Raw genomic sequence first — 15,124 nt, forward strand, 5'->3', positions numbered from 1 at the left:
ACAAGTCCATGATCCGGTTGTTTTTTTCTGGGCGGATTTGAGTCCCTTTCCTATAAATGTGTGGCAGGTGGTTGTGGGTGCACAGGTGCGCTGCTGCTCTCGCCTCCTCTCTACGATAAACAAAGAGAGAGTCTAATTGGTGCGTTTGAGAAGTTTACAGAAGCAGATCGCGGGACCGATAATCTGAGAGTAAAAAATAGAAACAAATACCACCTTAGAACGCAGTATGTTTTGATTAATAAGGTTACACAAGTCAGTTACCAAATCATTTTAGGTGAGGATTCGTAAAGTTGTATCACAGCGGGCTCAGTGACTTCATTTTTTTCTTCTTCAGAAGACACAGGTGGGCACTTCTCGTCTCAAGTGAGCGGAGATGCCCTCCTCTGCTGAGACAGCGTAAAGGAGACTCACTGAAGCTGCCGAGCGGCCAGAGAGGCTCTCCCCCGAAAACAAAGTAGCATCGAGGGAAAACGACAAAACCATACACGAACGGAGGAAAGAACCCCCAGGGTTGCACGGGCAGGCGAGAGGAAGTTGTGCCGCAGCCAGGGCTCGGCGCTGCCGCAGGTTGAGCAGGGAGGAGGAGACGGCGAGAAGAGGAGGAGAGAGGAGGGAGAGCCCCGCGGACTCGCTCTGGCGCTCACACACCCCTCGGATCCCGAGCGTGGCTGGTCGGCGGCCGCTGTGACCGCGCTGCCCTTCCCTCCCCTGCAGGCGGCTCCCGCCCGGGCTCAGCGCTCCCGGGGCTGCTGATTTTATGATCCCCGCTCGGTGGGGGTTGAGCTCTCCCTGTGCAGCCGCAGTTTCCTGCTACTTTTCTCCCCGCCTGGACTGCGACTCTGAGGTGACAGCGTTTTATTGCCCCGCAACTTGAGGCAGATAAGGGGCCCACCCCTCAGCGGTCCCGGGGTGGCGGCGGAGCCGGCCCGGAGGAGGGGAGAATGCTCCGGTTCCTGCGGAGGACCTTTGGCCGCCGCTCCATGCAGCGCTACCGGGCAGCGCAGGCGGCGCCCCGCGCACACCGGGACGAGCCGGACGGCGGGGGCCGTGCGGGCTTCGGTCAGCACCGGCCGCAGCACGCCGCCTCGGCTTCTTCGCTGCTGCAGCCGCCCGTGGTGAGCGGGGGCGCCCCCGTCCACATCCCGGCCGCCGGGGACGGCCGCTCGTCGCTCTGCTGCCGGGTGCTGCTGCTGGACGGGACGGACGTCAGCGTGGACCTGCCGGTGAGTGACCCTCAGCCCCCCGGGCTCGCCCAACAGGCTCGGCTGGGCACAGAGGGAAGTTTCGCTTTCCCAGCAGTCGGGCAGGTGCAGCCCTCGCCCACCTGCAGGCTTCTCTCGAAACTTCCCCTCCGTGGCCCTTCTCCCACTGTACCCTCGTCCTTCCTTTTCTCTCCAGTATCGATACATGCTCACTTTGCTTTTCCTGTCTGGCTCTTTCCTCACATTCAGTACATATTTTATTTTTCATCTTATTCTGCCTTCTCGTGTTCACCCTTTTTCCTTTACCTGACGACTGAATTCCAAATCTGTTAACTTATTTTTCTCTACATTTTTTTTTCGTAGCACCCCTAGTTCTATAATTCCGTTTACCCTTCATTTGCTACCCATTGTAGTTGTCTGTCTCCACTTTTTTTTCTCCGCTGCAGCATTTTCTCTTTTTTCCCCCTCTTTTCCCTCGCAGGTGTATCAGCAGTGTCCCCTGTCTGTATGTGGCATTATTGTCGGGCTCTGCTGGTTGCGCTTTGTACTTGGCTGGAGAAAGGTTCTTGAAACCTAAAAAGGGGCGGGGGAGTGTTGCATTTGTACACAGTCTTCTAGGGTGTGTTTGTGTTAGTGGAGGCAGGTCAGCCTGGCTCACTACCTGGCCGCAGTTTCGGTGAACAGTAGTAAATCGTAAAGTGCAACTCTTCCCTTTCTGTATAGGGTGTGCGGGTGTGAGGATGCTGCTACTATACCCAAAGAGCCACGTTTACGTCGTGTGTGTCTGTGGCCCATGTTGGATGGGGTCCTTTTAGTGTTCTTGTTTAGTTTGCCTGTTTCTCGGGGTGATGTAGCAATGGAGGGAGGTGTGGGAAAACCAGATTAGCCTGGCTTCAGAGAGCAATGAAGGTGTACAAATCCGGACGCGTGGCAGAGACTGATACGCCTCTCAGTTTCTTCCAGCCTTAGAGCACAGAAAGCTACGAATACGGTGCACGCATCTCGAAAACAATGCGCACTCGTTTTTGCTGCAGGCATAGATTTCCTGGCAACATCACCATGGCTCCTGCTTCGCAAGCAGCGCGAAACACAGGGCATGAATTGTGAGAGCGGAGAAAACACCGAGGCAGGGCTGTACCTTTAACAACAGAGGTGGGGCCCTGGGAACCTACGGTACGCGGAAGTTGTGTGGGGGAGCTTTCTGTGTTGGCAGCTCCTGAAGTGCACACAACAGGCAGTGGCGCAGCAGGTGTGCCACGGGCCCTGGCACAAGGGAGCAAAAGGCTCTTCCTGTCCAATACATAGGTAGTAAAAGTTTATGCCCATAGTCCATCTGGGTACCTTCTCGTGCTTATGTAAGTGTAGCAATCCCAGGTGTGTACACTCCATCCCTTGCACTGCAGCTTAAACACGCAAACCAATGCGTAAACCATACGTTATCTGATCACCCCCACAGTTTAGTGTGTGAAAGCTCCGTCCTGCCACACAACAGAGCGCACCAGAGTGTCGCTATGCCAACACACAGATGGATCGTCAAGGCGTAGGCTCGAAGTGTCTTCCGGTTAATGAAATGTGACAGACAGATGTTTAGCGATATTCCGTTCGCGTGACGTGCTTTTTGTTGCAGTTCGTGAGTGGGTATTGATTGGGTGGTGGCGGGCGATTTACCCTTCCGGATTTGCATATGGGTTTGTTTACTTTAATTATTCGAAGAATGTGCACACAAGCACACCCGATTGCAGCTATATACACAATCCCGCTACAGGAAGGTGGCAGAACTTGTGAAGTTACAATAACCGTGTCTAGAAGTTGCCCTTGCCACCCAAGTGAGCTCCTTCAACACTATCATGTTTACCATGTTCAAATCCAACCGAAGGAAGGTGACAGAAGCTTTCAGCAGGTGCTTGACTAGTAAGACACATCAAACGACTATAAATTCACAATTATTCCAGTAAAAAAGTCTCATTATTTTGTGAATGCAACGCACCTTTCCTCTATTCTGACCATCTTGTGGGTTGTTGTATAACAGTCCTGTGTGAGTTGCAGCACATTTTCAACTGTAGAATTTATCAAGGTGACTTGTGCACACTCTTAAACCACCATTCCAATTAATAGCCTCTGTTTAAACACGAAAAACGCGTTCTACTACTCCTGGCACACAACGTCATTCGCATGAGCACTGAAGTATGAGTCGGGGCGTGATTTAGGTTACAGAAATTGGTAGCAAAGCAATGTGGATGGTGCATGAACGTCGAGGCGCAGCGTCTCTTTATTTGGGGGGGGGGGGGGGGGGGGGCTTGCACTCATTCACAATTTGTGCCCGGTTTGATGTATTTTACTTGCTATGCACACTGTACCCGTCCCCTTATTTTTACAGAGCACACAAAGCAAGACTGTCTCTTCATGCCTTGCATACCACGCTGTTTTGGATGATAATGATGGTAAATTCACGATTGGTGATTAGATTAAATAGACTTGATAACCACATTCCCCTGCTGGAGGCCCGCCAGCGTTTGTTTAGCAGCAGCAACCAGTGCTTCACCTGAGGCAGCTGCCGGGCGTCGTGTTTTGATATCTCTGGGCCACCGTTGTGGAGCGTTGGTTGGATCGACAGTGGGGTCATTGAACTGTGGCACAGGGGGAGGGGCTGCGAAAGGGCCACGTGAGATATGCCTCTTTCGATTGGGAACGCTGATAGTCGCTGGCCTCTGAGCGGCCTATCTTGCTGCAGCCAAGGCGCATCCTGTTGCGACGGGACATATTGTGCTTTCATTTATGACTACTTATTTATTTTTAAATGACAAAATATGATCCGTGGAGCTTCTTGCAGGCATGCCTAGACGGAGGTGTTGACAAGTTCTCGATTTATATACTTGGAGTGAGGGTGTGGAAAAAAAATGATGCCATCATTTTAAGAAGTTGCAGTCATTTATAGTCACCTAGTTTGTATTCAACTTGATTGGGAAGCCAACTTTTAGCAAGCTTCTTAAAGTTACTAGAAGGCAAAAGAGTAATATCAGTGCATTATTAATTGTATTTTATACACAGTTTTCATGTACATATAGTTTGGTAGGCATGCTGTAATTATATAATGGGTTCCATTTAGTGCGCAGTGCATGGTAAAATATACAGGTAACTGTATTAGGAGCTCATTACTAGTCCCAAAGTAAACAGAAGTAGTGATACTGCACCCAGAATTGCTGATGCCTCAAGTCACTTTTAAGTAGTGCTGTTTTACTTAATCATTCTGACTGTCACACCAAGGAGTGGGGAATAACCCATTAATAGAGCTAGTTGTTCCCAGTTCCGTGTTGCAAAGCTTGAAATGTTGCTGCTTGCCCTCGCACGAAATTGGGCATGTACTCCAGAGGGACATTTATGCTGGGGGTGCAAAATTTGGGGGACACTTGGAGTACAGACCCCCATTTTTCATTCTCGCAAAACTCTAAATAGCCACCATAGACCTTCATTTCATGTGTGTGCTAATTGGTGTGATTTATTTTTTCATACCTTGTAATATCCAACTCCACTGGGTCAGAATTTAAAGAATCCCATTCAATTATGAGTTTTTGGCAAATAACATGCACATTTTGGTTTTTCCAGCACTACAATCCGCTTGTTGCAGTAAATACAGGTCATTTCCACCCCTAATAAATATCAGCAGGTTCACAAGCATTTTGTAGCTCTCCAGTTATCAAAACAGAGGCTCTTCGGGTCAAGATTTCAGCCAAGAAAAAATGCATCACGGCCTAATGGCGCTAACAGCAATGGCAAACAATGTATTGATTGATGCTATGAGTTGTCTTTTAAGATGCTGTGTTTATTCTTCACCTCACCGCTCTCGAGAGAGCCCATTCCGGGTCTTAGGACCCATGATTGTGAATGCTTTTCCTGTCACTCTATTTAGTTGAAGGTACAGAGGCATGAACCTGATATGACAACGTGGATCCTATTTATTGAAAACATGCTTGGGTGATATGCACTTTTTAGTTGTTCATGGTTTAGCTAGACTGTTTTGTGAGCATCTGGATGATTGTCAAGGCAGTCTTTTGTCTTTGAGATATCTTTTAAAATGGGGCATGTATTTGTGTCAGCCTGGCAAGGATTTCACAAAATAACACTTTTTTTCTCTTGAAACGCTGGACGTTTCAAGAGAAAATAAAAAAAGTGATATAGTTGGAGGCAACGTAAGGGCACACAAGAACTTATAAGCCCTTTTGCTGTTTTTGTAGAATTTGCTCATTTACAAACAGATGTACTGGAACTCTGACCGATCAATCAAACATTTAAACTGATCAGCTCTTAGAAAACACGAGTGACAATGTTTCAAAATAAAGCAAGTAAAGTGCAGCATTTACCTTCTAATGTGGCAAATGCACGCCTTTCTATTAAAACAGATTTGGGTTTATTCAATGTTTATAACATTTTCCCAGTTGTAACAGAGCTCCCACTATATCCCCATCCCTAATTGAAAAATGTTTACATATATCATGAAATCCTAATTTCATTAGAGATATGCTGTGAGTAGTTTAGTATGTCTCCGTTTGTTTTGCGTTGCAGATAATAAAACATTTGGGTAATGTACTCAGTAAGTTGAGTTTTGTTCAACTTTAGTCCATAAACTCCTGAACAATTTTGCCCAAATATTTTGGCAGAAAACCGGGCACTTTGAGAGGGTCTCGCGCCCCTGAACTGGGTACACCCCAATGTTACCTTAATGGGTAGATGCATTTAGTTAGCATGTGCACACGTGTTCACACACAGTTCACCCGCAGTTCGATCATGCCTGGCTATACATGGCCTCCGACTTAAGGGAGCTTTGAAGGCCACACTGGGTTTAAGTGCTTTCCCACCCTGCACCTGTTTTAGCAAGAGCCATCGTGCCCCTCCCCACTTCAAGGGTTGGGGCTCAGTTAATGACAGCCCTCCCCCTCTTGTTACTGTATGTGCTGGGGCAACTGCATCAGGAGACGGGAAACCCAACATGGTGAAGCGCGCCTCCTATCTGTGCAAGCATCCCAAAGACTGTCTGCGCCTCTCCCTCAAAGCGGCCTGGGAGAGGAAATGTTGGCCACTTCTCTGGTGCCAACCTGGGTCAAAGGTCTCTTTCTTATCCATGTGCTTGCTTCAGCACTATGGAACCTTATATATGGGCAAAGGCGTGCCTTCATTTGCATGTGGGCGTGGCTCCACACAGACGAGAACCTCACTTTGCCATTGCCTGCATGCTAACATTATGCCAGAACAAACCACCTTGCTGAATGTGCCACAAATGTGTCTACATAAATCTCCTCTTGTAACCTCAAAGCCCCCTACAAGCACTAATTGAATGTTAAAAAACTCCTGCTCCTCTTCCGGTTACTGTAGTAAACTCGCCCCTACTGCTACCAGGCAGCATTCAGATCAACAGATTTTACCCTTGAGTTGGCTCTACAGTTTGGGATTTTTTGAATGCAGTTTACGAATCTCAGTGCTTAGTGACATATTTGTTAAGCTTACCAGTAAGCAGATACATTTCTGTTCATCAAAGTGATCCATTCCCTTCTGGAAATGCATTAGATGAGAGGGACCCTGCCATGGAATCCACCCCTCGCTCTTGAACATCTTAAACTGAAGGGTACATTAACTCTTTCTTTTCCGTCGCATGCAGTAGGGTCCTTGATGATTTGACATCACCCTTAGTCATAGATATCGACACTGAAACCGTTTCAACATCAATACTGTGAACTTTGAAGCACCAGGGCCATGTGTTGAGGTGTAGGACCACGCCAATAATGGTGTATGGCTTTTTAAATGATGTCCACAGAATTCTGTTTTTCACACTACAGAAACGTGTGAAGAAGTTCATTGGTAGACATTTTACACTATTTTGCAATGTTAATTTTCATCCAGAGCAGATTGTCTGGCAGGAGAGCGATTCGAACCGAAAGAGACATTCCCTTCACGAGGCAGTACTGTTGTACATATCTTGTGTGGCTTTGAACGAAAGGTCGTGTTCGAGATGGGTTGAATTTTCGATGCAGCAAAACCTAATTTTTGAATTTTCATCAAGTGTGGTTTTGTGCATTTGTATATCTGAACAAAGCATAACATTAAGTCCCACAGTCGTGTACATCTCACACTTGGCATGTCTCTCAATATTGGGTCACTAACACGTATTTATGTTAGACTTTTTATGCAATGCTTGTCTTCTAGGCCTAACATTTTTAAATCTGAGTACAAAAACAATGTACTTTAATGCTCAGCTGCAGTTGTACGTATGAATTTTTTTAACAGTTTGGACGAATTCTGATGAAACAGTAGCGGTTTCATGTTACCGTAAAGAGTGTAATGCGTAGTTATATATGGCATAAAGTGCCACAAAAGGCACATGATATTGCAAGTCACCGAGGAGTTCATTGACCACATGGAGGAATGAAGCTGAAGGCCGAGTTCTTTTATAAGTTCATGGAGTTGACTGGAAATATTCTTTAAATGTCCGGCAGGGGTTTTTTGTTTCATATATAATTTACCTTTCCTTAAACTGCTGGAGTTCATAGCGTTTTTGTCGTTCATGTTCATTACATACGAGAAGAACAACCGGTTCCCCGCAGATCTCGATCGACGGTATCGGTCTAAACCTCTGCAGGACGACTCCATGGGGCATTAGCGGCAAAAAGCTAGCTGATGCTTTAAGAGGGAATCCCTCTCACACACACATAGAGCACCTTAGCGAGTGCTTCACATTTTTCAAATTACACACTCACTTAATAGTAAATATTGCACCTCACTTATTTATTGGTCCTGAGGAATGCCAGTTTTAATCATAAAGGCCTGGCTGAAACATGTAGATTACACCAGGATGCAGGAGGCCTAATTGATACTCTTACCACATCCACCAGCCTTTCTAATGCTAACAGTGGCCCAGTTATTAAAGTTTAATTTACCCTCGGGTATTGGGACCACTGTATAGCTTTTAACCTTCACTTTCACGTCACTACACTGCACTATCAGTAACATACCTGCTCCGCTGTATCCAGGCGTTAAAGCACACCAGGGACACACTCGGTGTCACTGGGTGGGCCCGATGATGAAGCATGCCACCAACCAGGTTGGTGGGTGAGGGCTTCATGAACAAACAGAATGGTTTGTACCTTGCCATACAGTTTTGAGTCAAGCGTAAAACTTCACAAATAGGCTAGTCCGTATTGATTATACATATAACCCTGGGAATTCGGACCAGCTACCTAGTCCTCTCTCTCTCGTTTGATAACGACGCACTTCTAAGGACAACACTCCGAACATAGTTTGGAGTTAATGCCACTCCAAAGGTAAACATTGTGCATAGGTTAGAGTTACATGGTTCACAAAAATATCAAATACTCAGAAATGCTTTCATTTGGAAATGCTGTTCATTCAGAGAAACACTGAATTACGTATTTAGTCTCTAAGCAATCAGTTCAAATGTCAAGGTTGAATGGAGGGGTCCGGAGAAGGAATACACAAGAAGCGCTGGAGGAAATCTCAGGGATTTTAGGCCATTGCTTAATTTAAGACTGTGGTTTCAGATGGGGCACACTGGCCCTTATGTTTGGGGTATAGCACACAGAAAAGAAAGGGGTAGAGGTTACTTTCCCACCCCGTCCTCCCCAGTCGTAATCTATATCACACAAAAAAGAGGTAGGAAAACTACTTTCGGTGTGGTATGTGCTCAGTGAGTCTAACTGCCCCCACTCACAAGTTTGTGACATGCTTCATTGGGCTTGCTAACTGACACCCAGTCCAACGCCTGGGGCGGAGCATAAGGGAGGGGAAGACCATACAAACATAAAGTTGAAGGATCACCAAAGTTAATGCAGCTTGTGGAAGTTAAAACTAACTAGGGTGTGTCCTTAATTTTAAGTTTATTCCTGGGCCACCCGGCCAGGGTTAAAAACGTAAAGGATGGTGGTGATGGGTACAAATTAGGATCCCTTCACCCCTCCTTACTGCAAATGTGTCTTGTTTTTAGGGACCAGTGCTTATTTTTCCGAATCAGACTTTAATTGGAGAAAAAGAGAAAAAAGCACACAGGGGTAAGTAGGAGGAAGAGAGACTTAAAACAGTGACAAATGAAAAAATCATGCATGGAAAAAAACCTGAAAGAGTGAGCTAAAGGAGCAGGGAGTGTCTGGTGGTGGATGAAAGAGGCATCAAGTGAAATCAAGACTATTCAGCCGTGGTATTCAGCACTGCCGAACGTCAGTAGCTCTGGACAGGGCTGCTGACCAAAAATAAATGAAGTACCGTGCAGGCTCCCATGCATTTAAGGGTAATTTGGGACTGCCTTTTATATAGGGATTGCAGGCTCCCATGTATTATAGAACGTTTCAGCCATTCTGTACCCTGATCCCCATCCCCACGAGTGTCTGGATTCGTCATTTATGCATGGATAGATTTAGTGACTGTCAAGTAACCTCTACAGTTTGCACAGAATGCCTCTTTCCATTGAATTATGTTCATGGCTTAACATTTACTGTATGACGCAAGAACTTCCGAAATCCCAGTGTCGCACCCAGTTTCTCACTACTACTTTGACGCAAGAACTTCAGAAATCCCAGTGTCGCACCCAGTTTCTCACTATGTCTCAGTGAGCCCTTCTAAAATAGTTCCCAAGGGAGGGTAGCGTTGAAAGGAGTGGAAAAATGTTGGCATAGGCGCGGGTGTTTATTTAATTTAGGATTGACGCATGTAGCAAAATATGTTGTCCAGGCCTGTTAGGACGGGCATGTGAGCATCTCTCTGATGCACAGGTTGTGTGAATGTATAGTCTGAGCAGCTAATTACTCATTCAGCACTCTGTAGGTGGAGTCATTTGTTCATCTTCACTGTATGCTTTAAGTGTTGTGTTTAATTCTATAGCTAGGTAGGTATGAGGGAGACCTACTGCATTGGTCGTCGTAATACTTCATAATAATGTAGGTCCCAATTGTTGATAAATATCAAGCAATCTGCCAAGTCATGGAACAGCATGAAAGTGTGTGTGTTGTTGCCTTTGGATTGGAATGCAGCATGTGTGTGCTTGTGTTCACCTTAAAACAGGTCCGTCTTCTTTACTTTTTTTTTTCTGCCTTGAGATTAGGAATTCGCTTTTGTTCTCATCCACGGTAGACAGAGTGTATGTGTGTTTGTTTCCTTGCATCACCTGTTCTTCGCTGTCTCTACTCGAGGAAACCAATGAGCAGGAAACCCATCCCATGGATTTTAACATTTTAAACGGCAAGGTCCAAGGGTTTTGTTTCTACCTGCAGTGGCCGTAATATGCGGATATAAAGACTTTTCCAACCCTGTAACCACTTTATATTCGTTTTTTTCTTTATATATAAATGATCAAACACGTGAGAAACCAGCATTCTTTATACAAGTTCATTATATCCATCATCATATCAACCGAATATAAAATTCAAGCCAAATAAATATAACCCGTGATAATTGCAGTCTTTCTACAGATAACCCTTTTGTATCGTATTGCTCAAAATGACCGCTAATTTGCCGTACGTGACTTAGAATAACATTAAAATGAAACTATATGGGTTTCGTAGTGTTGGCACATCACCCCGCTACCTCAGCAGCTTCAGTCAGTCGGCCTGGGGACCTCCTGGAAACCACCCAATGAATGCGATGAAACATGCAGGTCTGATCCGGGGGCTCACTTGTATCGGTCTTTAGTGGAAGGCTTAAGCACTGTCTTAGCTATGCATAGCGGGCCCAGCGCCATTGTGTGTGTGTGTGTGTGGGTTTGTGGAAGGGGGTGGGTCATGGGTTGTCATCAAGGATGTCTCCAGGCATTCTCTCTCAATGAGTTCCAAAGCTGTGGTCCCAGAATACTGCCCGTTCTGCCGTTGTTCCTCTTCTGGTGATCGAGCAATAAATACACTCCACACTGATGTAGAAGCGTAAAAGGCCATTTATTAGGACAGGCAGTAATTTAAACTTAAATCTAAACATCAATTCAAAATTAACAGTCCCCAAAACCAACCTTTCATTCACCTCGTCCAAACACCCCTCACTGTTGCCGTTCACTTCCCAATCCACTCTGTGCATCTTCCAACTCCCCATACCTCTTCACATCTCTTTCAACATCCTCTCTTGAATCTCCCGCTGATGCACTCTTGCATCCAGCACCCCCATCATCCACCTGTTTCTCCCCCAGCTTTCCAATATACTGCCAACCCTCGGCCTAACACAACCCATCCTAAACTGGCACGCCGTACCTACCCAGCACCTTGCCCTCAGAACTTGTAGGGTGGGTGGGTGGTCAAAAAACCTTTTCCCTCCCCAGTGGTGTTGGGCGCAGGAAGAGCACGATTAACCTCTTCCTGGCCCTTATAACCCCTCCCAAGTGACCCCACCCTCTAACCCCTAAACTCCGATGTCCTTCCTGTCCTGCGCGAATAACCCGGGGGAAGACTGGTCTGCGACCTGATTTACCCCGGGGCCGCATTCTGGTCTGAGTAAGTGATGTTCCAGATCGCAATTTGTCCTTTGGATAAGGAGTAGGATGTCTGCTGCTGTAACTATTTTACACTACCCACCCACCGTTCCAACCTCCTAACATGCTTTGAATATAACATAGAGTATATTACTACCTATTCCACACAGAGACTGCATAGCTCTTTCATAGTGCTGCGATGCAAGCTTTTTTATTTGTGTTCCGAGAGAGGCTGAAAAACACATGTTGATATATCTAGGGCGCCTCCCACTGCTTCTAAACTTTTATTTAACTACCAGTTTCATCATGAAATAATATTTATGCTGCATCTTAAAATTAGCTGCGTTAAAAAATATTGAATACAAACATTTATTAAGTATAATAAAACGGATTATTTACACATGCCCATTTGATAACCAGATAGTATTCGCCCATGTATTATAACTTATGAATTGCATAGGTAGATGTATAATAATTGGAAATGTATAGTAGATCTAATCGGTGAAGGAAAAGAAAACTCAGAAGTTATTAAATGTTCCTCATGTTCTAGGGCGATGTTGCCTCTTATTTACACATATTTGAAAACGTTAATTTTGGAATAAAACCTTCATGTTGAGTCATGAAGCTGGATGTAAGAGTCCAGTGCGTATGTAGTTCTATTCAAGCGCAGGTGTTAATTTGACATTGCATCGATCCAGATTTCTGTCACTCACAATTCCACTAGAAAATCGTGTGTAACGTAGTTTTTGAAGTGTCCAGGCATTAGGAAGAATATGAAGTCTTCAGTTGGATTTACCTAAAATGTAGTGAATCATTATACACAAGTGAAAAATTGTATTATTAGAATTAAGACTCGAAATTGAGAGTAGGATATAAAAAAAAAATCACTTTATTAAGGTGAAGTCTGAGGGCATGCAAAACATATAATTTAACATCGGGATAAGCCCAACTTTTATCCCCAGTGGGGGATTAATAAACTAAAGTTATCGTTTTTATAATTTAACATCAAAATTACTAACTCAATGCACTTAAATTCCACATACCCTAGTGGCGTTGCAGACTAAAATCTGCAAATTTAAGTAAAGGACACATATTTACTGGGTTAGGCTTACTTTCTAATGAAATAATATGTGGGGGCACACCCCAACTTTTCAGAAGACCAACACGCATCTCAAGTAAAGACCTGTAATTCTAGTTGATTTGTCTAGCAGTATGAACTGCAATGTATTTTGCCGGTGTGAAAACCTCAGCCGCTGGTGTCCACATGTCCCTAGATGTAAAACGTTGGTTTTGACAATTGTCCCCCGATATCTTGATTGTGTACAGGGGGTCTTAGGCCAGCATCTGAATAGCTTGAAAAGGAGCATCCAGACCAGTGGTGACTATGCTTACGTAGTTGGTAACCGCGAAGGTCTTTTATTGAAATCCAACAGGCCTATGGGGGAAATATCTCCGTGCTTAGGTAGGCGTCTACCAAAGCGCTAAAAAGAACATAGAAAAAAACATAGAAAGCAGCATGCTGGTACCCATCAGTGCTCTTCATACCATCCAGACCTAGTATCATCCCTCATATGCTCGCCACTAGGGAACCATATAGTGCAAGTATTAAAAACACAGATTGCTTTAAACTTGTCCTGTAGGCAAGTGACACGCAAAGCTATCGCCTCACCTCTATCAGATGCCTTCTCAGCATCTAGTGAAATCTGTCAATTGAAGACGCTGCAAACTGAGCTATATCGAGAATGGTTATAGCTATTAAGATAAGCAGTGGTGTCCTGAGTACATGTACTCATGCTAGAAAAAGTGCTACTCTTTCCCTTCACCCAAACGGGCGCACATTATTGATTCCTAGAGGTTGTTTAGTTTTTAATAATACGTTTTTCAAAGTTGTTCCGTATCTCCCTCTACACTCTTCTGGTCTGCATGCATTTAGACTATGGAAGAAAGGAGTACAATATTTCTAGAACACAAGGTAGTGGGTGTACAAAGTGGTTGCAGTTGTAACAAGCATTAATTTATAGATCCATAACTTTCATCTAAAATCTCACTTCTGATCATTATGCTTAGTTTCTCAAAATGTTTTCTTGCAGCAAAAAAAGTTTAAGTAGACACCAATGTATATCAAGCCACTGACTTCAACAGGTCGTTCATTTACACTGTGCACAAAACAGGCGAGACAAACAGTAGTACCACCATACTATATGAATTCAAGAAGGAGAAAAATAAAATGTGGGTTAAAATCCTAGAGAGTGTGTATACTAAGGAGATCATTCACAAAGCTGAGGCACAAACTGATCTCCTAGAAAGAGCATTCTTAAGAAGGTGGTTTAGGAAAACTAAGAAGACTGATTTTGGTGACCAACTCAAGAAACTAGTTTTTCTTGTTTGCAGAAACCCAGTGCATCTGTGTTTTGATTGTTCTTACATCTTTTCTTGTTGTTCAAGGCAGATGGTGGTGTTTCAATTGCCGAGAACTGTATCTTTGTTAAGGTTTAGCTTACCAGCTTTGGGGATATTGTGGGCTTTAAATAATTCAATAATGGTTGTTGGTTTAGATTATTATCCTTGAGTGACGTTTGTGTTTTTCACTACCTGGTACAAACTACTGACCGTCAACAAGGAGTTAAAGAAACTGATAGCGCAAATATGGGCCATGGTTCTGTAGAGGTGTCCACTCTAACAGAGGTACTTAAACAAGAGTAGAGCGTCTTCCAATGTCCTGATATGGAATAAGGTCCTAGAATTCCTAGTGTACTGGTTTAGAAACGGCCTCCAGAAACGGTCAACTTTTCCCATAAGTATAATTTTGTGGTGCTCATTGTAGGGCACTTCAGCTTAATACAGCTGCATCTTTCTAATACAGGTGTCGCAGCATTACATCGGTTGTGTGTGACACAGAGGGAGTGACACTTTTATATGTCAGACCCAAAATGGAAGCCAACTTCTTGTAAACACAATGAAAGACGCAATAGGATGATGGAGATAGTGTCATTGAAATACTCCTAGTGTTCTGAATTGGAAAGTCTGGTTGACTGAATCAGTTTCATGTTATGGTCACCTCTTTAAATGAAGTTACTCATTCTCTTATTTGGAAAAGTGCTGGCCCTGGTTACTCTCAAAAGTGCTGGCCCTGGTTACTCTCAAAAGTGCTGGCCCTGTTTGCTCTCAAAAGTGCTTGCAGTGCCTATCTGGGTTAGGTTAGCATGTTACCTTACACAGCTAAAGCTTTTCTTCTGTCAGGTTTTATTCAGGATCTGGTTCCAGACTAAAGCACTACACTCCCATTATATGAACATGTGCTTGGGGTGAGTGTCCATCCGCTTTCACTACTGCACACACTTCAGTCATGTGCAAGGGGCAGTTTTGGATCTCGCAGCATGAGGCAGTATGTCAGCCCACGTCATCTTTATGCTACCTTCACTGCAAGGGACCGCATATGAAGAATGGTCCCCACTGAGTGATAATCCATATT

At 44.6% G+C, this 15,124-nt stretch overlaps 1 protein-coding gene across 2 annotated transcripts in view; it reads left to right on the forward strand.

Annotated features, from left to right (window-relative positions):
* The first annotated feature begins 205 nt into the window (after positions 1 to 205).
* EPB41L4B (erythrocyte membrane protein band 4.1 like 4B) overlaps positions 206 to 15,124 on the forward strand; it is a 935,352-nt gene continuing 920,433 nt past the window's right edge. Inside the window, exon 1 of one of the 2 annotated variants that reach the window (XM_078687730.1) lies at positions 206 to 1,223. In XM_078687730.1, the coding sequence (XP_078543856.1) occupies positions 942 to 1,223 (282 nt within the window). In that variant the 5' untranslated portion in view covers positions 206 to 941. The remainder of the gene's footprint in view (positions 1,224 to 15,124) is intronic. The other variant, XR_013610581.1, reaches the window with a different exon arrangement.

This window comes from Lissotriton helveticus, chromosome 4_1 (genome assembly GCF_964261635.1).
Source record: "Lissotriton helveticus chromosome 4_1, aLisHel1.1, whole genome shotgun sequence".
NCBI classification, from domain to species: domain Eukaryota; kingdom Metazoa; phylum Chordata; class Amphibia; order Caudata; family Salamandridae; genus Lissotriton; species Lissotriton helveticus.